General features: G+C 46.2%; 1 protein-coding gene across 1 annotated transcript in view; it reads right to left on the minus strand.

Moving 5' to 3' along the window:
* Positions 1 to 12,818: 12,818 nt before the first annotated feature.
* ASB1 (ankyrin repeat and SOCS box containing 1) overlaps positions 12,819 to 17,031 on the minus strand; it is a 32,466-nt gene continuing 28,253 nt past the window's right edge. Inside the window, exon 6 of the mRNA XM_063115866.1 lies at positions 12,819 to 13,764. Coding sequence (XP_062971936.1) covers positions 13,692 to 13,764 — 73 coding nt within the window. The 3' untranslated portion in view covers positions 12,819 to 13,691. The remainder of the gene's footprint in view (positions 13,765 to 17,031) is intronic.

Genomic DNA, 17,031 nt, shown 5'->3' on the forward strand with positions numbered 1-17,031 from the left:
GGGGGAAAAAACCTTTTTTGAGTTGTTCTAGTACTGCCGGATAAGGTTGCAGCTTAAAACACCACATGAATGGATGTATTCCTTCATTTTATAAAGATATTACCATTGTAGCTGGCGCATGGCCAGACACTGCAGTAACCCCAATCTGGGTGCTTCAAATTTGCCCCCATAGATTCTCTGAGACCAGTAGTCTAACTGAATAGAATGTAAAGTCTTTGTCTATGGGGTGTAGTTTTTTTTCCAAATGTCTATCAAATTGTGTGATGTAAACGATTTTGCTACCCAGTTTTTGCTACCAACTACCCAGTAGAGTGCTGTACATTTTTTATTTTACTTTTGTCCAGTTTTTCATCCATGTTTAAGAGCGTCATCACAAGGAGGGAAATCATGTTTGCTTACCGTCGCTTCTCCACTCACACATTTGTCCCTCATTACTTCCTCTTTTGAAAGAGGAAATAAACAACATGCATGTGGACCATTCAGTGGGCTGTTTCGATTGCACTGGTTCTCCTGCATTCAGCAGGACTTACTGGGGTGATTTTTTTGTTGTGCGAAGAAGGCTAGAAGAGGCAGGAGGCACGTGGGAGGCAGATGATGTCGTGAGAGGGACCTGCGAAAGTCCATGAGTGCCAAGTAGCAAGCATGCAATAAAACTCGTCTGATGGAACTCTAAGGCCTTAGCTAGACCTACCAGTAAGTCTGTGACAGAGGAGGGGAGATCCCACGACGCAAGTATCATGGGATGTCGCCCTCGTTTACACATCAGGTGTGGTGACCTCTGGAGGAGAGAGATTTTTTATTTTTTAAAGAAACAGTGCACAAACACTTGTGCACCAAGGTAAGGTGTGGTGTTTTTTTAAAAAAATTGGGTTTCCCTGCTCCCCTCCCACCCTAGCCCCGTGCGCAGCTCCCGGCTCCATGCGAGTAATTGCATGGAGCCGGGAAAAGCCGCGAAAACGGGCCACACATTTGCGGTCTCGGGCTCAGCCTGAGACCACGGGAAAAAGCGGGCTTGAAGGGGTAGGCTATATCCTGGGGCCAGGGAGGGTTGATCCCTGCCTGAGCCCGGGATCCCCCGTGCATCATCTGGACGCACAGGGACGATCCCGGGTATCACCCCGGGATATAGCCTGGTCTAGCAAAGGCCTAAGTCACCTCCAAGAACAACCGCACTTTGCTGAAATTGTTGGAGCTTTACAAAGCTTTACAAAGGTATCCTCCAGAATTGTTTATTGCCCCTTGTTGGGCCTATAAATAGATGCTAGAGTCACAAGTTTGCCTGCTAATCTCCCTGCTGCAAACCTAAAACTCCCTCTTGAATGTTTGAGGATTGCAGTTTTGATAAAAGGGCATTTATTGGTAATTATAACAGAGACAACTCTTGATCCAGGTGTGCCTGAGGCACAGAACCGCCCCGCCCCCCCCATCCAGCCCTTATTCAGTAAGTTATGACTGATTTCTGGCCCCATCTTCATGAACACAGGAGGAAAGCACATTGCAATAATAATAATAATAATAATAATAATAATAATATGTCTGTAGTATGATTAAATTTGCTCTGCTCTGACACATGGCAAAGCCAGCCGTTTTCAGGGCCAGGAAAAACATAAAATGTTGATTTTATGTGGTACATCAATATCTCCAAAAATTACCAATAGCCCAAAATAATTGAACAGAACTATTTGATGAGTGAAAAATAAATAAAAATGAAATAATAGACACTAGGTTTAAATATCATGTGCAGATACAGCTTTACATGGAAATTATTTTTATTGGAATACTTGCAAATATTTTAACACATGAAAACTCAGCATCAAAGATTGCCCTTGCATCATTTAGGTTTTAAAACAACAACAACAACAACGGCATGGATTATTGTTTACATACTAATAGCATGTCTAGTCAAAAGTTATGTCCCACTGAGTTCAACGGGATTTACTCCTAGGATTGTAGCTTGATTGAGGCAATGCCTGAGGAGCTGTGCACATCTGTATGTATAGGTGCTTCTGAAGGATAGCCTCTTGGTGGAAAAAAACACATCATTACTAATTGAATTGACTGGTATTGTATTCATTTCAATTGAATTGACTGGTATTGTATTGTATGAAGTGTGGCTTAAGGCTCATGGCATAGGCAAGATTTGAACTAAGCACTTCTCATGTGGTAGCTCAGCCACTTAGCAAGTATGCAACACAGGCTCTAAAATAGACATGCATAGTGGGAAACATATACAGTATACGAGAGTATAGAGAATTATACATTGATTACTCATTTTATAATTATGTTTGCTTATTTGATAATAACCCTGAAGTAGCGAACACACAAAAGATTGTCCTATCTATTCCATGAACTGGAAAAATGGCAACTTGGCTGAGCATGTGGCTCTGACATTGACTTCTCTACATTAAGGGGAAATTGTGTTGCTTATCCAGGGCTTTTGTGCATCCTGTTTGGCATTATTGTTATGGACTGCATTACATGGGTGGAGAGGGCTGACCACATGGTTTGAATTGAATCGAATACTTCCTCTGTTCACTTCAATGAGACAATGCCATCTAATGGCAGGAGATCCCATTTTTTCAGGATGTTACCACTTTAAAAGTGGCTCTTTTCATGGCAGAAGTTCCAGGGGATACAGTGGGAGACGTCCTGGGCATTGACATCTTCATGTAAAATAGCCACAAACTTTCATGAGTGGCCAATCACAAGTGTGCAATAAATCACTCATTTAGAGGAGCCCATTATCCTAGTCACATTTTATTTTATTTTAGGTACCAGTCAATCATCAGAACTGATGCTCAGTGAAAACAGGAGTTAAAAGTGAATTATGGCTATGCTAAGCTGAAGTTAACTGTCCTTTGATATTTCATTTTAGGACAACCTTCCCAAACCTGGGGCCCACCAAATGTGTTGGAGTGCAGTTCCCATCATTCCCAGCCAGCATGGCCTTTGGCACCAGGTTGGGGAAAGCCACTTTAGGATAAACTGTTCATGTGACATGCATGACATATAAGTGTTAGGACAGGCTTTCAGAATGCTTCTAGTTTAGTAACAGCTTTTGATGAGGATGACATGTCAGTAGCAATCTTTGGACATCCCTAATGAGGCTTTCAATTAATTGCAATTGAAAGATAGTTTTACCTGGAATTCTAATTTGAGGTCGGTATGACATAAGAAAAATGCATGGTTTCCTTACTGGAAAAGGTGACAGTTGACTGTCTGTTCTGGCGGCTTTTTCTCCACTAAAATAATTCTTCATTCCGGTGTAACACAATAGTAACTTGCCAGACATTCTAATGACTAGTGCTGTTTATTCCAAAACGGTATGGCTTTTCCATTTATAATTCAAAAACCAGAGGGCACAACTTTCTTGCAGTATAATTACAAAGCTGCTTGATGGTTTGCCAGATTAATAGGATGAAAATACGACCCAAAATACTACTCTGTCCCAAAGAAAACCAGTGAAGAGGGTGGAAGAATAATATAAGACAGCTCTGCAAGGTGGCCAAAACTAAAATTCTTGGGTGGTGATCACTGAGTGATAAGCAACACCACCCAAGAATTTCAGCGTATTCAGCGTATAAGTTTCTGGTTCTCATGGTTCCAGAGATCACTTGTAAAATGCTGTAAAATTTAAAAAATAGAAATTGTAATGATATTTGGTCGTCTGATTCCAAATGTTAAAAGGCCGATACGTTTCTTTTTTTATAACCCGAAGGCAAGAAAGTATTATTATGACACTCTTCAAGTAACAAATAGAGTTTGCTTAAAGATTCTTAAATTAAATATGCTGTATTAGTATGTATTATTATATGCTGTATTAGTATGTATTATTATGTATTATGTAGTATGAGGTAGTGTTTTATACCCAGCCAGCATGTACAACTGTACAACTGTTTGGAAGTTTAGAAAAAAATAAAAATTAAATATGCTTGGTTACCATTCCTAAGAGCTGGAGGCTGATGTTGTCCACCAGTCTTCCTCTTCCTGCTTCCTCTCGTTTCTTGGATATATCAGATGTTTCAGGTTCTACTTACTGAGGTTCCCTCTGGTCTGACATAATTCAGAACCCCACATAGATGGTATATAACTTGGTTTGCTCATAAAATTACTGTGTTTGTTATTTTAACTGGTGTTTTAAATTTGTAATTTTGCATTGCTGCCGTTTTTATCTGGTTGAGCTTTTATATTGTATTTTATATTATGGTTTTATACTGTTGTTTTATATTTGAATTGTCTTAAATTTGTAAACCGCCCAGAGAGCTCCAGCCATTGGGCGGTATAGAAATGCAATAAATAAATAAATATGAAATTTAAAAGTTTATTCAGACAATAATTATAAATTTACTGAGTTTATTTTTAAATGTCCTTAATTTTAATGATAGTTTTATCTGCAAACCAAGTTATACATGATGCATTTTATATTTCTAAAGAAATAAAGTGACAATAGATCTGTAAAGAGTTCTAAAAAATAAGTATTGCATATTCTTCCATTTTTTTCTTCTCTACCGAGAGCATCATCTCACGGAGGAAAATTGTGTTTGCCGGCCATCACTTCTCCGCCTGCGCATTTGTCCCTCAGTAAACAACTTGCACGTGGCCCATTCATTGGGCACAGCAGGAGATGGCAGCAACTTCTGTCTTTAAAATAAATCGGACTTACTGGGGTGGTTTTTTGTAGCACAAAGAAGGCTAGAAGGGATGGAAGGCAGACGACATCATGAATAGGACCTGTGAAAATCCGTGAGTACCCAGCAATGAGAGTGCAATAAAATGCTCGTCTGATGGAGCTCCTGGTGTGTTCCTGGCAGCAGCAAGTTCTGAACAGGGGATTCCCTGATTTGTTACTCAGCCACTTAGACATTATGTTTCATCAGTTCTTCCTGCTTCAAGAAACGTGAGTACAACTAATTTTTTCATGTATAGGCCTTTCACAATGCAGTCCTAGATGTGTCTACTCAGAAGTAAGCCCCACTGAGTTCAAATGCAACTTAGGCCACAGCTAGACCTAAGGTTTATCCTGGGATCCTCCAGGGTTCGCCCCTGCCTGAGCACTGGATCCCCTGTGTGTCACCAAGATGAACAGGTTTGACCCCTGGACGATCCAGGGATAAACCTTAGGTCTAGCTATGGCCATACTGTCAGGTAAGTGAGAATAGGATTGCAGCATTGCTATTTAGCTAGCGTGGAACACAAAGTTATGCATCTGTACACAGAAGTAACTCCCACTCTATCCGATGGGGCTTACCCCCAGTAAGTGTGTATAGGATTGCAGCCATGATTTCTATATGCATACTATTGTTGGTTTCAGATCAGATTTTTGTGAATAGGACTATCAATGTGGGTTTGCCTTGAGGCAATATTTGGCCAGACAAATATTGCACTAGACAAAAGGAGTATTAATAGACTGGATATTCCAGTGAAGTACCTCCATGGCAACTAATTGTTAGACATTGGCTAACAGCTATGGTCGCCTTAGTGGATGGTCTATACTTGAGTATTGACAGGGGGAGCGTGTCCCTGCTGGTGCTTTTGGACCTCTCAGTGGTTTTCAATACCATTAACCATGGTATCCTTCTGGAACACCTGGGAGGTTTGGGAATTGAGGGCACAGTGCTTCAGTGGTTCTGGTCCTACCTCTTGGGCAGGTTCCTGATGGTGATGATTGGGGATAGCTGTTCCTCAAAGAAGGAGTTGTATGGTGTACCACAAGGCGCAATCATAAGACCATAAGAAAAGCCCTGAAGCTGAATCAGACCGAGGGTCCATCTAGTCCAGCACTCTGTTCACATAGTGGCCAACCAGCCATCGGCCAGGGACCAACAAGGCAAGACATGGTGCAACAGCACCCTCCCACCCATGTTCCCCAGCAACTGGTGCACACAGGCCTACTGCCCTGGATACTGGAGGTAGCACACCACCATCAAGGCTAGTAGCCATTGATTGCCTTCTCCTCCAGGAATTTATCCAACCCACTTTTAAAGCCATCCAGATTGGTGGCCATCACTACATCTTGTGGAAGTGAGTTCCATTATTTAACTATGCACTGTGTGAAGAAGTACTTCCTTTTATTTGTCCTGGATCTCCCACCAATCAGCTTCATGGGATGCTTTAGGGTTCTAGTATTTTGAGAGAGAGGAGGGAAATGTCTCCCTAGCCACATTCTCCGCACTTTGCATAAGCCTAGTTCCCAACTTAACGGGGAGCAGTGATTTGTGAGGCCCACTGGACGGCAGCGAAGGGAGAAGGGCTGGTGGAGAGCGGTGCGGCGGTCCAGCCTCCGCTGCAGCACAGACCCAGCAGCAGCATCGCCCTCCCAGGAGGGGGCTGCTGAGCCAATCAGTGTGGTGATGGGTGTGGCCAGAGGCAGACCCGGCAGTGTTAGATCTCTCCTTTGTTCTGCCTCCAGTTCAGTCTCAGGCAGTCCTCCCATGCGGCTCCAGGATTGCAGTTGCTGGCTTCCCCACCCAGCCACCCACTCCTGGTAGTAAGATGTCTTGCAGTGGCAGTCGTAGTCGCCAGTTCATGGGGCTAGGAAGGAATTTTACCTGCATAGCAATTGGCAAAGACTGTGCAAGTTTGTTGCCTTCCCCATTGCAAGATTAACTTCATTGTAAATACGGTAAGTTGATCTTGTCTATCAGTATATTCTGTGTGGATGCTTCATTTTATAACATTTGTCACAACTTACGTAGGCGTGATAGGCATTGGGCTGGATCCATTGGTGAGGGGGAGCGGGATTGGCTTCCCTGCTCCCCCAGGATTCCCATGAAGGATCTCAGGGACGTAGAACCAAGACCAGACCAGCATGGGGGCTGTGAGCTGGCCACGTCCAAGGAGGTGGAAAGGGGTTCACACTAGCGGTCCACACCGTGGGGTGTCCCTGGCTCTACCATCCACCATCAGTGCCCCTGGCATGCTGGCCAGGAAGAGGAATCAGTCAGCAGGCAGGCTGGTCGATTACAGGATCCACGCCCTGTGCTCCCGCCAAGCCTATTCAAGTGAGTCAATGACGTTGTGGCCAATTTATTACCCAGTTATGCCTGTGTGTCTAATTTGTTCTTGTCCCTTCGCCAACTGGACCCAATAAGCGCTGCTCTCACAGTTTTGTACACCTCTATCATATCTCCCCTTAGCCTCCTTTTTTCCAAGATAAACAATCCCAGCTGATGTAACCTTCCCTCATAGGGGAGATGCTCCAGCCCCTTCATCATTTTAGTTGCCCTTTTCTGCACTTTTTCCAGCTCTGTAATATCCTTTGTGAGGTGTGGTGACCAGAACTGTACACCGTATTCTAAGTGTGGTCACACCATAGATTTGTATAAAGGAAGTATGATACTGGCTGTTTTATTCTCAATTCTTTTTCTTAAAATGCCAAACATGGAGTTTGCCTTCTTTACAGCGGCTGCACACTGGGTGGACATTTTCATCGCGCTGTCCACCACAATCCCAAGATCTCTTTCTTGTCTGGTCACCGCCAGCTCAGATCCCATCAGGTTATACTTGAAGTTGGGGTGGTTTTTTTGCCCCAATATGCATCACCTTACACTTGCTTACATTGAACTGCATCTTCCATTTGGATGCCCACTCTCCCAGAGATCCCTTTGGAGCTCTTCACAATCCCTTTGTGTTTTAAAAACCTTAAATAGTTTGGTCTCGTTGGCAAATTTAGCCACTTCACTGCTCACTCCTAATTCCAGATCATTTATGAAGAAGTTGAGAAGAATTGGTCCCAATACAGATCCCTGTGGGACCCCACTATTTACTTCCCTCCATTGGGAAAACTGACCATTCATTTATCCTATCCCCCAATGCTGTTCAACATCTACATGAAACTGCTGGGAGAGATCATCCGGAGGTATGGGGCAGGGTGCTATCAGTACCCCAGTGACACCCAAATGCATTTCTCTATTCCTTCGATAACAACATCAGCTAAAGATAGTGCGTCTCCTCTGAATGAATGCTTGGAGGCGGTAATGGGCTGGATGAGGAAAAACTGAAGCTGAATCCCAGACAAGATGGAGGTGCTTGCTGTCAAAGGCCCCAACCTGGGTTTGGAGGTGTGTCAACCAGTTCTGTATGGGGTTACACTCATCCTGAAAGACTGTGTTTGCAGCCTGGGCATGCTCCTGGATCTGTTGCTCCAAATGACAGTTCAGATAGATGCGACGGCCAGGAGTGCCTACTATCAGCTTCGGCTGACATGCCAGCTATGCCTCTTCCTAGAGTTGGAAGATCTAAAGTCGGTAGTGCATGCACTGGTAACTTCGAGTCTCAACTTCTGCAATGCACTCTATATAGGGCTACCTTTGTGCTTAGTCTGGAAACTTCAACTAGTTCAAAATATGGCAGCCAGATTGGTCTCCAGTAGGGGTGTACACGGACCCCCCAATCCGCTCCACGGGCCGATCCGAAAATTTCGGATCGGCCCACTCCGCTCCGCGCCGCCCATAGTCTGCTCCTCCTTGCCGTGGAGCTCTGGCTCCGAATCGGAGCTCTGCAGTGGAGGGGAGTGGCGCCAGGTAAGGCCCCCCTCCCTCCTCTCCTTTACCTGCAGAGACCAAGGGGGAGGGGGGCCTTACCTGCGTCCGTCCGCGGTCCCTTGGCTTCTTCAATTGAGCCCGTGGCTCAACCAGGAAGTCTGGGCCACAACTTCCTGGTTGAGCCGCGGGCTCAATTGAAGAAGCCGAGGGACCGCGGACGGACGCAGGTAAGGGAGAAGAGGGGGGGTTTACCTGGCCCTGCCGCCGTCGCAGCAGGGCCAAGTAAACCCCACTTACCTTTTTGGCGGAGCTCCGGATCGAGGCGAAGGATCCGCCTTCACCTCGATCCGCTCCGCAACACTCCGCCGGCCCCCCAATCCTCTTCGCCTCCGCCTTAAGGGTAGGCGAAGCCCCCCACTCCGCTCCTGCTTCTCCGGTTCGAGGAGAAGCGGAGAACATCCCTAGTCTCCAGTACATCTAGGGGTGACCATATTACACCAGTTTTAAAATCTCTTCACTGGCTGCCAATTAGTTTCCGGGCGAAGTATAAAGTGTTGGTTATTACCTTAAAGTCCTACATGGTTTGGGTCCAGGTTACCTGCGGCATCGTCTTGTGCTGTACAATCCGCCCCGCACACTCAGATCCCCTGGGAAAAATTTACTTCAGCCAGCAAAAACTAGATTGACAACTGTTACCCAGAGGACCTTCTTTTCTGCCGCTCCCAGACTGTGGAATGGCCTGCCAGGAGAGAGATGCCAACTCTAAAGTCTTTCTGAATATAAAAAAAGCTATAACGACTGATCTCTTCAGTCAAGCCTACCCAGTTGAATTTTAAGAAGTCTGGCTGTATTAGTTTTATATGCTTTAATAAGTTTTATGCATTTTATAATATTTTTGTATTCTATGTTGTTCCCTGCCTCGATCCAGAGGGAGAGGCGGTTAAGAAATATATTATTACTATTATTATTATTATTTGGATCATTCTGGAATGTTATGAATAGGAAAAGCCACCACCGAAGGGGGCAGCCTCCCCACCCTCCACGTGCATCCAGGTGTCTCTGTGTGAAGAGAAACTGCAGCTTGAGTGTGAGACACAGAGAACTGAGTTTTGGCTTGGTAGGGTAACAGCACTTTTGGGAGCTGACCCTTGTTCTGCATATCTGAAGTAGGAGCAGTGGACTTTGTTGGGGTGTTTAAGCTTTGCCTCTCTACCTATGCTCATTTGTAAATGAACTTAAAAATTACAAAATTCCAGTAAGCTTCCAGTGTTCTCTTTCCATACCTGGGAAGTGCTGGAACTTCACACGACTCAGAGAAGTGAAGTAAGAGTACTTCAACTTTCTGCAAAGTTTTCACAGGGAACGGACATTTCCCCCCATGGAAGAGTAAATAATTTTGTCAATAGACACTACAAATTCTTAGTTCAAGTTTCAATGAAAAATGGCAAAGATGATAAGGTATCGTGAGAAAGAAGAGACTTCTTTACAGGGTGCAGAAAATCCACAAAGGCAGACACGACAAGGCAGTAATGAAATCTGAGTGCAGAAAATAAAGTAGTACATTTATCAACAGATATGGGAAGCCACACACAAATAGCAGTTGCTACTAGGTAACTTGATCAGGCCTAACTGTTACTGGTTAGAGCAAGCTGCATGGAATAATACACAAACTCACCGATTACATGACTAGCAATCAAATCAACCAACTGTAGTTATAGAAGAAACCAGATCAAGGAACGCTGGTTCATGGAGAGCTTCAAAAAGTTCTCAGAGTGATGCCAAAAAGACAAGTACTTTCCAATATGTTTTGATCAAAGGCAACCAGAGGCACCAACTCATTATATATGGAACAAATATTTCCACCCTGTTCTCTTCATTAATAAATTATTTTTCTCTTCTCCCATGCATTTAATAGCATGTGTTGAGTTTTAACTGACCCAGAATAGTTGTTTTAAATGGATATTATCTAATCTGTTTTTATGCTTTTTATGGTTTTAAATTTTGTATATTGGTTTTAAAGTTCAGTGTTCTAATCTTTGTAAACTGCCCAGAGAGCTTCAGCTATGGGGTGGTATATCAATGTTAATAATAATAATAATAATAATAATAATAATAATAATAGACACACATGCTTTTTCAATGTCTTTATTTTGCTAAAAGATGCCCAGTTCAATCAATGATGGAATCTGAGTCACCATACAGATTGCTACACCTTGGGGAATGATGGCATCAACACAAAGAGCACCTTTCAGAATTGCATGCAGATATTTCTTGATGCATCCAAAGAGGCATAATACATAGAACTAGAGGACTGAATTGCTGGAAGGCCACCTCCTCCAGGCCTCTCCACTGAGGACCAATCCTCCCTAGCCCTAAATGTGGGAGGTCACAGAATATCCTGGGGGCTGCCAGCACCTGTGCAGAAAGTGTGCAGACCTTTGCACTGAAAAGTAGCTGAATGGGTGCACATGGGGACAGGTTGATTGGCGTACACCCCTCCTAGCCCCCTACATACTTTGTGCCCTCACACAATCAGCCCAATAAACAGAAAAGGGCTTATATACTGAGTCACCCTTGCCAAAAATTCAATAACATTCTGGTTATAATATGACATAAGCAGAGCTGGAGCAACCAAGTAGATCATACTAGTAGATCATACTTTTGAGCAAGGAATACATTCTGTGAAACAAACCCAGATGGCTCAAGCAACAGGCAGTTGGGGCTGGATTCTTTTGGATTTCTTTTTGCAATATACAAAAGCAACCTTAAGCCTGAAATATATTTAACATTGCACACACTCTTACACAGCCTGCAAAATAAAGGTGTCACATTTAAAACGACTGAATCTGTTTAGTCTAAGGGCCTTGCGAGACCTACCAGTTAATGCGGAGAGGAGAAGGAGCGAGGCCGCGCTGCAGCTAGCGCGGGCCGTCGACCTTTTCTACACGTAAGACGCTACGGGGAAAGGAAAGCCCCGTCGCGTCCTGCATTAAACCTTAAAGGGCCATGTGTGCAGGAGTGCACCAACGAAAAGGTAAGTCCTTGTTTTTTTAATAAAGGGTTCCCTGCTCCCCCTGCCCCGATTTCCCCCCCAATGTATGATGCCCCCCACTCGCCCCCTCGCTCGCTCGCCCGTCCGTTCACCCTCCCACTCACCCCCCCCGCTCGCCATGTCCACCCCCCGCTCGTCATGTCCACCCCCCCACTCGCCCGTCCACTCGCCATGTCCGATGCCCCCTCCACCCCCCGTCCGTGATCTCCCCCCTCCCCAGTCTGATGGGCACAGTGCACGGCTTCTCCCGGCTACTCACGAGTAAGCGAGCAGCCGGGAAAAGCCACGGAACTAATTAGATCTTCTGCAACCCCGGGCCATAAGTGGATCCGGTTATCCCTGGTCAAGGGAGGGTTTAGCCCGGCCTGACCCCGGGATCCCCTGTGCGTCGTCTGCACACACAGCAGGGAGCCCGGGCCTCGCACTGGGCTAAACCCTCGTCTAGCACCTGCCTAAGTAATGTCTTAACAGTGGTTTTCCCCCCTATGTTGCTCTGCTTTTCCCATAGCAAACGTGAACTTCCGTGAAAATGTTGTTAATGTGCCAGGCAGTGCAGACACAAGAGTCCTGGAAAGGCCCCAGCTATATGGGTAAAATAGCCTGCATGGATGGGGCCCAATGTCTACCCTTTGTAATCACAAGCGGGCATTCTGGGTGTCTATAGGTTTGGCAAGAACCTGCACGATCACTGTTGTGGTACTTAGGCAAGATCATGTCTAGTAATATGCCATATAAGCAAATTTCAGTTCTTCGTGAAAAGCATAAGTGCATTTTTAGGAATGGTTTCTTTCCAGTAGAAAAGACAATATACAAAATCGATTCAGTTCAGAGTCCTTTTCTGCGTCTCTATTTCTGGTGGAACAGCCAGTATGCGGTAGTGCAGCCAATGTACACATACTTTACAAAGTACCTGTATGTAGCTAAGCACAATGGCAGGTCTCTGGAACGCTCTTCCAGAACATTTGAGAACTACAAGTTCAACCGCAGCTTTTAAAGCTCAACTAAAAACTTTTCTTTTTCCTAAAGCTTTTAAAACTTGATGTTGTGCAGACTTCTACTGTTACTTTCTACTGTTAGTTTTACCCTACCCTGTGCCTGCTTACCCTACCCTGTACCTGTTTGCATTCTCTTCCCCTCCTTATTGTTTTACTATGATTTTATTAGATTGTAAGCCTATGCGGCAGGGTCTTGCTATTTACTGTTTTACTCTGTACAGCACCATGTACACTGATGGTGCTATATAAATAATAATAATAATAATAATAATAATAATAATAATAAGGAGTTATCTCGGCTGAATTCCTTTTATGGAAGTAGCCACAAAGCAAGTAAATCAGCAGAAGTCCGTTCCTACAGGTAGTTAGCAACTGTTACCCATTGGCAATTAACGGCTCTTGCTTAACCTCAAACGTTAAAACATTATTTTGCAATACCAGAACATCCAACATTTGAAAATGTCAAGCTTTGCCCCAAGACCACCATGGGGCAAAATGCAATGTGTCCGTATCTCCGGAGGAGGAAGAGAATACAGCTCATATTTATTGATAAGAGTTGGGTTAGTCTCTGAGCACAAAGAGAAGGTCACAGTGATCTGTAAGCTATAGATAGCCCTATATGAGCTACACTAAGAAAGAAAGGGGGAAAAAGGTTATATTGACAGACTGCTAATATTTGCCTCCTTTAGGGCCTTTCTTTTCATGAACTGTTATTCTAAAATAAATACCTATTAGTTTACTTCCTTGCCTGTTTTACAAAAATGACAAAATCGCTCTAAGGATGAAGCAAGTTAAAATGAAGAAGAGCCCTTGAGTAACTAGAGGCGCTTGTTTAACATCGGCTACTTCTCCTCAGTTGCATGGTTATATGAAGAATTTATAGACCGTGTGGATGGCTGCACATTCCACTTTAAATAAAGATACGTACTCCTCAGTCTATGCCTGTGTTTTTATCATATTGCAAAATCACTTTCATTCACACTTACTTATTTAATCTGCAATTGTCCATCCTTCATTGTCCCTTTTATATGGTCTAGTTGTGTTGATACCTTCTTTTGCTTAACGGTCCATCGTGCAGGTAAGCTCTGTTTGGGACCTGTTTGGAGGAAGGTCCAGGCTCATATCAGCAATGGCCTGGTCCCACCCCCATCTTTCATAGATTCAAGATTTCATTTGTACAGGAGCCTCAGCCCAACACTCAACGTACGCAGGCTTCTGATGTACAAACTGTACTCTGCAAAAATAAAGGGCACAGATCACACATAGGGAATCTATGTCTGTAGGCTCCTGTGCAAGTGTGATTCCAATCCCTTCACCCTCCCAACATATGTTTACTGATACCCACCATGACTGTATGCACAGGGCTTGAGAGATAGCTGATTATATAAGGGGAGAGAGGGCTTTTACTCACCCTTTCATCCTTCAGTTTTCGCTTTGTACAATGTTGGTGATCCCTGTAGCTGATCTAACCATAGTTATATTATTAAAGAGAAGGGCTGGTTTTTATATTATAAGCCTTCAGGCAGGGGCTGTGTTGGTATTTTAAATATTTATACTCAAAGTTGCAAAAATGAAAATTTATTGCAGCCCAATGCATTTCTGAACAGGAGACTCCTTCATGCAAGAAAGGCACTCCTCACCCTTGTATCAACTGCCCTGTGGTAAGAATTCCAGGGGAGAGAGAGGGAGAGGACCAGGTCAAGGAGACCTCAGGGCTTGCCTCACACAGCCTCTGCCTCTTTACCCAACGTCCAGCTACCATCAACTGCTCACTGTGGGAAGAATTTCAGGAGAGAGAGAGAGAGGTAGATGAGGAGAATGCCAGACACCTGCTCCTGGTCCAGCTGGACTCCTTGTCCTCAAGGGCCCAAGGGGTGTGTTTGGCTGGTGGGGGGGAAAGAAGAACAGGGACTGCTGGGGCTTCCCTCTGCAGTCTCTCCCCTCACCTGCTGGGCGTCAGCTGACTGAGTGCTCCACCTCTCCCTAACAGGTACATCTGCAGCCTGCCAGAGGCTGGGAAGGTGGGGTGTGTTTGGCTGGTGGGGGGGAAAGAAGAACAGGGACTGCTGGGGCTTCCCTCTGCAGTCTCTCCCCTCACCTGCTGGGCGTCAGCTGACTGAGTGCTCCACCTCTCCCTAACAGGTACATCTGCAGCCTGCCAGAGGCTGCGCCTCGGCGCGCGCCTCGGCGACGCGCAGAGTGCGGCCGAGTGCGCACTTGGCGCCGCACTTTGCGGCGCACATAGGAGATACCATACTACTGTACCTGCAAGATCTCCAACCAGCCAACCAGCAGCAAATTGTAAAATACATTTTAATTACTTTTTAATATGTGCCTGGGGAGCTCTGGGGGATACGGGGATGCCCACATAACTGTGGTCACGGGTAGGGGGAGGTATGGTGCTAGGGGAGGAACAGGCCAGATGAGGAGAAGAGGGGATAGATTCCTTACAGCTATTCCCTCTTCTGGTTCCTACCCCAACCGGATAGTTCCTGGTGGCCATATCAGCTTGCTCTCGGGTCTGGTGGTGCTGCTGCTGAACGCCAGGTCAGTCCAGAATAAAATCTCCCTCATCCATGATTTGATTGTGGATGAGGGGGCTGACCTGGTATGCATCACTGAGACCTGGGTGGGGGAACTGGGAGGGGTTGCTCTCACCCAGCTCTGCCCTCCTGGGTACTCGGTGCAGCACCAGCACAGACTCGAGGGCCGGGGAGGGGGGGTTGCCGTGGTCTATAGGAATACAATCTCCCTCTCTAGGCTTCCTGTTCAGTCGAGTGCTGGTCTGGAGTGTTTGTACTGTGTGTTGGGTACTCGAGACAGATTAGGGATTCTGCTGGTGTACCGTCCACCCCGCTGCCCAACAGTCTCCCTGCCTGAGCTGACGGAGGTTGTCTCGGACCTGGTGTTGAGGACCCCCAGGATGGTGGTTCTGGGGGATCTCAACTTCCATGCCGAGGCTGCTGTATCCGGAGCGGCTCAGGACTTCATGGCTGCCATGACAACCATGGGGCTGTCTCAACATGTCATCGGCCCAACACATGCAAAGGGACACACACTTGATCTGGTTTTCTCGACTGGACAGGAGGATGGTGATCTGGAAGTGGGGGAACTAACATCTACCCCCTTGTCATGGTCGGATCACTTCCTACTGAGGTTTAGACTCTCGGCGGCCTTTCCCCTCTGCAAGGGTGGGGGGCCTATTAAAATGGTCCGCCCCCGGAGGCTAATGGACTCCGATGGATTCCAGAGGGCTCTGGGGGATTTTCCTGCTGATATGGCCGGTGCTCCTGTCGAAGCCCAGGTCGCTCTGTGGAATGCAGAGATGACTCGGGCGGTTGACACGATCGCGCCCAAGCGTCCTCTCCCTCTGAGCAGAGCCCGGTCAGCTCCTTGGTATACATCTGAGCTGAGGGCGATGAAGCAAGAGGGGAGACGGCTAGAACGCAGGTGGAGGAAAACTCGTGCTGGGTCTGATCGAACACGGGCTAGAGCTCACTATCGAGCCTACTCTGTGGCGGTGAGGGTGGCAAAGAGGCAGTTCTTTTCCACCAGCATTGCGTCTTCTCGGTGTCGTCCGGCGGAGCTTTTCCGAGTGGTTCGTGGCCTGTTACACTCTGGGCCAGGGCGTGAGATAGTTGAACCCTCGGTAGCATGCTGTGACGAGTTTGCACGGCACTTTGAAGATAAAGTCGCTCAGATTCGTCATGAATTGGACACCACACTTAATGCAGCACCACTAGTAGAGGCGTTCAGAGCGCCGTCCGGCTCAGTTTTATTGGATGAGTTTCAGTTATTGAGGCCCGAGGATGTGGACAAGGTGCTTGGCCAAGTCCGGTCGACCACCTGTGTGCTTGACCCTTGCCCCTCGTGGCTCATTACATCAAATAAGGAGGGGATCGCCGGCTGGGTCCAGGAGGTTGTAAATGCCTCCTTGAGAGAGGGAGTGGTGCCGGCCTCTTTAAAAGAGGCGGTAATTAGACCACTCCTGAAGAAGCCTAATCTGGACCCGGAAGATGTTAACAACTACAGGCCGGTGGCTAATATCCCTTTCCTGGGCAAGGTGCTTGAGCGGGTGGTTGCAGGACAACTCCAGGCACTCTTGAATGAAACGGATTATCTAGATCCATTTCAATCGGGTTTCAGGCCTGGTTTTGGAACAGAAACTGCCTTGGTCGCCCTGTGAGATGACCTCTGTCGGGAGAGAGACAGGGGGAGTGCTACCCTGTTGGTTCTCCTGGACCTCTCAGCGGCCTTCGATACCATCGACCATGGTATCCTTCTGGATAGGTTGTCTGAACTGGGAGTTGGAGGTACTGCGTTGCAGTGGTTCCGCTCCTACTTGGATGGCCGATTCCAGAAGGTGGTGCTGGGGGATTATTGCTCTGTGCCGTGGCTCCCAAGCCATGGGGTTCCGCAGGGCTCTATTTTATCCCCTATGCTGTTTAACATATACATGAAGCCGCTGGGGGAGGTTATCCGGAGATGTGGACTGAGGTGT

Source organism: Elgaria multicarinata, chromosome 2 (genome assembly GCF_023053635.1).
Source record: "Elgaria multicarinata webbii isolate HBS135686 ecotype San Diego chromosome 2, rElgMul1.1.pri, whole genome shotgun sequence".
NCBI lineage: Eukaryota > Metazoa > Chordata > Lepidosauria > Squamata > Anguidae > Elgaria > Elgaria multicarinata.